General features: G+C 47.8%; 1 protein-coding gene across 1 annotated transcript; it reads left to right on the forward strand.

Moving 5' to 3' along the window:
- Positions 1 to 1,835: 1,835 nt before the first annotated feature.
- On the forward strand, positions 1,836 to 2,548 carry M421DRAFT_78461 (uncharacterized protein; the record flags this gene model as incomplete). The annotated part of the gene is made up of 2 exons (XM_033597405.1): positions 1,836 to 2,000; positions 2,051 to 2,548. 2 exons carry the CDS (start codon positions 1,836 to 1,838, stop codon positions 2,546 to 2,548), a joined length of 663 nt encoding a protein of 220 aa, XP_033442629.1.
- Positions 2,549 to 5,267: the final 2,719 nt, after the last annotated feature.

The following is a 5,267-nucleotide window of genomic DNA, read 5'->3' on the forward strand; positions in this document are numbered from 1 at the left end:
AGCAATATACTAGGTCTCTTAAAGCACCCTAGGCACGCGCCTTACTAGAACCTCTTCACAACGCGATTGCAAGCCTAACATGATAAGGATGACTAGTTCTAAAGAGGAGGTGATTGTCTAGCATGTATTGAAGCTAGACGAGCAAGGATACTCACCCTGGCTTGCTAATGTGGAGGATATGGCCAATTCTCTGCTTGCTGAGCGCCACTAGCCCTACGTTAGCAAGAACTAGGCTGCTAACTTTGTAAAATGTTGGCTAGAGCTTAAAGTTAAATTTAATTGCAAGTACAACTATAAGAGAGCTCTATGTGAGGATCCTAAGGTAATTAGGGACTACATCAGGAAAAGTTTTTCCGTTGTCGAAATCAGGAAATCGTGGCATTGTACTGTAGGCAACAGTAGGACTTGTAGGCCTACAATAGTTATTTAATGTGCATTTAATGTCTAGCTAATTTTAAGCTAACAGCTCTAACAGTCCTAACAGCTGCAATAGCCACAACAACTCCTAATCCTGCTACAATAGTAGCTCTGCTTAATAAACTATACTTTTATTATATTAATATACTACTAAGTCTCCTCTTTAAAATAAGCTATTAAACAATATTATAGGCCTATTAATAGAATAGTTATTAAGCGTGGAAGGTTTTAAGCTTAATATTCCTTGCTAAGACACTAAGTTAAGATTCTTTGCTAGGGCTCTAGCAGCCTGAATGTTAGAAAATACAAGAATATTATTCAAGAATAGTAGGTAAACTAAGAATTCTACGCCTAGGCCTGCCTGTGCAGCAGTGCGTGCTTGTTAGAATGTGCTTTGTGGTGTGTTGTTGCAGCTGCAGCTGATACATTGTGTGCTGGCGCAGCTGCAGCTGCTGTGGTGTGCTGTCGCAACTTCAAAACACAAACCTTTAACAAACAAACCTTCAACGCTCTATAACTCGCGTTGTAGTAGGCCTACAATAATAATTTTTTGCTTATTTTGAAGCTACAATTTCGCTCTATCTATACGTGAAATTTTGCAATTTTTAAATATTTAATACTAGTACTAGCAGAACTAAGGGTAGCTATGTAATAATATTGCAACATTATTTTAAGTTTATTAAATATAGGCACTTAGTGTTTTAGCTGTTAGCAATATTAGCGCGAAATTAGGGCTATTAGGCGCAAATTAGGGCTGTTAGGGCTGTTAAACAGCTGTTGCACAACTATGCCACAACTGTCAGCAACAGCCAGTCTGGGCCGGATTTCGAAAAACTTTTCCTGATGTTGTAACGACGCAGGCAAGAAGAGAGATATCCGGAATAGGTGTGAATCCGCTACGAGGCATATGGGAGTGCTGGGATGATAAGAACACCAGGATATATTCTCTACACCTATAGGTCTTGTACGAAAGGATACAGAAAAACTACTCTACAATGCTACAGTCCCTTGCTCCTTATATATGAGGGTTCGGTGGCAGTTCGGTGTGAGCTCATGCCATGCGACAAGGGCCATGGTCATGAGTCGCTAGAACCGTATCCTAGTGGTATCGGGTCACTGTTCGTAGAGCGTTGTTACACTACCCCCCTCCTTGTAGACAGATAGTCCCATATCTGTGACTCGGGTTCGAAACGGAACGTATACGGAGGTGGCGAGTGAAAAAGAATTGGCAGTAGGTAACGTGAACCTACTTTCACTTTGTGTCGTCATATACTCCGTTGTCGTGGCGACACAACTGAGTATACCAACAGAGAGGTTCTTCCAGTTTCTGTTTCGTCTCAAGCAAACAGAATACCTCTGCGTACGTATATCGGACTGACTTGGCTATACGTCTGACCTTTGACAAGTTGTAAAACATCATGCCAATCCCTGTACCACCCGGCGCGCTTCCGGAGGCTCACAGAGTCATCTGTATTCGTTCAGTCCGGGCTGCTGCTCGCGGCCGATTTGTTGACTTCGAGTTTTCGTCAATGAGCTCCAAGAAGTGTGCGTACTGCACTTTTCAAAACGAGAAGTGTGTTCCGGTACGAATCCGATACTGGCCCTTGCCTAGTTATACATTAACAGATTCTAGCTTCCCACTTATGTGGAAAGCGAATTCTCCGTCTTTTGGCAGGCCCTCGGACAGTACGAGGTCGCGCTCGGCAGCGACGTGATTCATGACCGCCACATCACGGAGGCTAGGGTCCGGGCTGCCGCCTTCGCGCTGGCGAGCTGTGTGCAGGTAGCGACTGCCCAGCTCAAGAGCGTGTTGGTGGTAGATGTGCTACTAGCGGACTACTATCGGGTAGCGGAGGAGAATCGGGTCCTTCAGGTTCAGATGGCTGATCTGGCGGCGGCTGTCGAGAAGGTGGCGGGAGCTCAGGTGGAGCTAACAAAAGCTTTGCAGGGTCTCGTGGAAGGAGGGAGTCGAGGTGGAAAAAGACAACGAGGTGGACGGGGCGGTCGTCCAAGTGGTGGAAGGGGCAATAGATATGACGGTGGTTTAAGAGGAGAAGTCGGGGCGGAGTCGGACAGTGAGCTGTCTGACGTGCCTCATGAATTGTCAGGTGACGAGATGAACCTGCCGTGAGGCCTGAGGCGGGGTCTGAAACTGGCCAGTTTGTACCCGTAGATAGCGTGTTATAACAAACTGCGTTTGTTCTCCCTCACTTTGTCATCCTTTAGCTGCGACATGTCTTCCATTCCTTTCTCCCACGCGTCGATCCATTTGTCCAGACCTCTTGGAGGTCCTGGCTTATTCGGATATTGTTCGTGAAACGCTCTTAACTTGTGGGGGGCGCCCATAAAGTTGGAGGCGTTATACCAAGTAGGATCCTGATCGTGGCCTACCCACTTGACCTGATACTTCAGGGTTGCGCGATGGAGCTTGCTGGCTAGGATTTCTTCCACTTCCCACTCTTCAACGCCTTGGATAGGGATACCTGAGGGTTTCGGCGCTTCTTGTCCTGGGAGTGGGTCCTGGGGGTCTTTGCACAACACATTTGGGGCGAACACATCATGGATGCGAGATCCCTTAGGTAAGTCAAGTCGGTATGAATGTCCCACCTGTTCTAGTACTCGAAATGGACCTTCCCACAGGTCAGATAGCTTTCTGCTGGGGCGCGGGTTCGACAGGTTCTTGGTGCTTAGATAGACCATATCGCCAACCTTCCAATCGACTGGTTGACGATGCTTATTGACTGCGGTCTGCATTCGGAGTTGAGCCTGTTCCATGTTCTTCTTGGCTGTGGCCCAGGCGTCATGCATGCGAGTGGCCAGGGCTAAGGCATCCTTACGGTTTATGGCTTCTGGTCCTTTTCCTTTCACCGGTTGGTCGTTCCAGAACCAGCTCTGCTTTGGTTCAGAACCAAAAAGGACCTGATACGGGGCCATACCAATTGCTGAGTGGGGTAGGGTCATTTGGGCTCGGTCAATCATGGGCAGTAGATCGCTCCAGTTATCCTGGTAGTAGGATACGAACGGGCGCAATCTCTGGTCGATATACTTGTTCATGATTTCGGTTTGACCATCCGTTTCCTTGTGATAGGCGGTTGACAGTTTGACCTTCACACCAATGATATCGCAGAAGGCGGACCAGAAAGTAGACACGAATTGTGGACCACGGTCTGACACAATAGACTCTGGGGTGTGGCCGAATCGGTACACCCATTGGATGAACAGGTTGGCCATACCTCGGGCGTTTATGTTCTTATGACATGGTATCGTGATTGCTTGTTTGGACAGGCGGTCGATGATTACCATGATCTGGTCGTAACCGGCTTTGTCTGGCGGAAAATCCTTGAAGTCCATACAAAGATGTTGCATAGGTCGGTCTGGGATAGGCAAGGGATGGAGGTAACCTTGGAGTCGGGTCTGCTTCGGATGTCCTCTTCGGCACGGAATGCAGTTACGAACATAACGTTGACATGAAGTTTCCATACCTTTCCAGTGATATTTCTCAGACAATAACTGATAAGTCTTCTTTGCACTTGGATGCGCAGATGATACTTGGTCGTGGACCTCCCGAATCAACCGTGTACAGAGGGTAGAGTCTGCCTGAACGCAGAGACGATCCTTGTAGAGCAATAGTCCATTGCTGACGCGATACTGGTTGGGCAAACTTTCGCGTTCCAGACCGAAACCGGTCCGGTTGTCCTGTAGTAACGCTTCGATCAATTCTAACGAGTCTAGGTCCATATGGCGCTTGCTGGTACTAAGCACGTGGATTTGGGCGTCGGGTTGTTGATCTCCTATGTACTTCTGGGCGAGATCGGAGTTGATACGAGTGTCGAGTCGATTCGGGCCTAGGAAAACGCGTGAACGATTGTCTCGCTGGGCAACCCGTAAGTCACTCAGATCTTGTTCCCTACGGCTTAAGATGTCTGCTCTGGCGTTGCTTGCACCCGGAGTATACTCGATTCGGAAGTTAAACGGGGCCATAGTCTCTGCCCAACGAACTTGTCTTGCACTAAGTACTTTAGTTGTCATGAAGTACTCTAGTGCTCTATGGTCAGAGAACACTTGGACGCGAGATCGGGCACTCGTTAGTTCCGCTCTCCACTTGCAGAAAGCTTGGTGTATGGCGAACAACTCCTTATCGTGTATCTCCCAGTTCAGCTCCGAACCGGATAAGACTTGGCTGTAGAACGCAACTGGGTACCATTTTCCGTCAGGGTGTTTTTGCGATAGTACTCCTGCAACCACACCATCAGAGGCGTCGGTCTCCAGTTTCGTATCGTACTCAGGGTCGAAATGGCACAGGGTCGGAATTGACAGTAAGGCCGCTTTAAGGTGCTCAAAAGCGACATCGCACTCTGTGGTCCAGTTGAAGGGGATAGAGGGGCTTTGTAATACGATCAGCGGCTTAGCTACGCGAGAGAAATTGGGTACGAATTGTCGATAGAAACCTGTAAATCCTAGAAACGATTTCACACCAGTAATGGTTGTAGGTCGCTCCCAGTTTCGTAAGGCTTCTACTTTGTCAGGGTCAACCTCAATTCCTTGGTTGGTGAGGATATAACCTAGATACTTCGTCCTTGTGACGTGGAACTCGCTTTTCTTGATATCAGCCTGGAGTCCTGCAATTCGCAACCTCTCCAGAACTTTTTCGACATGTGACTGGTGAGTCCTAGGGTCGTCGGAGTAGATAAGAATGTCGTCGAGGTAGGCGATGCAAAAATCGTCAAGATAGTCAATCAAAACATCGTTCATGTACCGTTGATAGGTCGCAGGGCCGTTGGTCAATCCAAATGGTAGTACCTTGCATTTGTAGGTCCCGTAACGAGTCCGAAAGGTTGTGTACTCCTCTG

This window comes from Didymella exigua (genome assembly GCF_010094145.1).
Source record: "Didymella exigua CBS 183.55 unplaced genomic scaffold M421scaffold_75, whole genome shotgun sequence".
Taxonomy (NCBI): domain Eukaryota; kingdom Fungi; phylum Ascomycota; class Dothideomycetes; order Pleosporales; family Didymellaceae; genus Didymella; species Didymella exigua.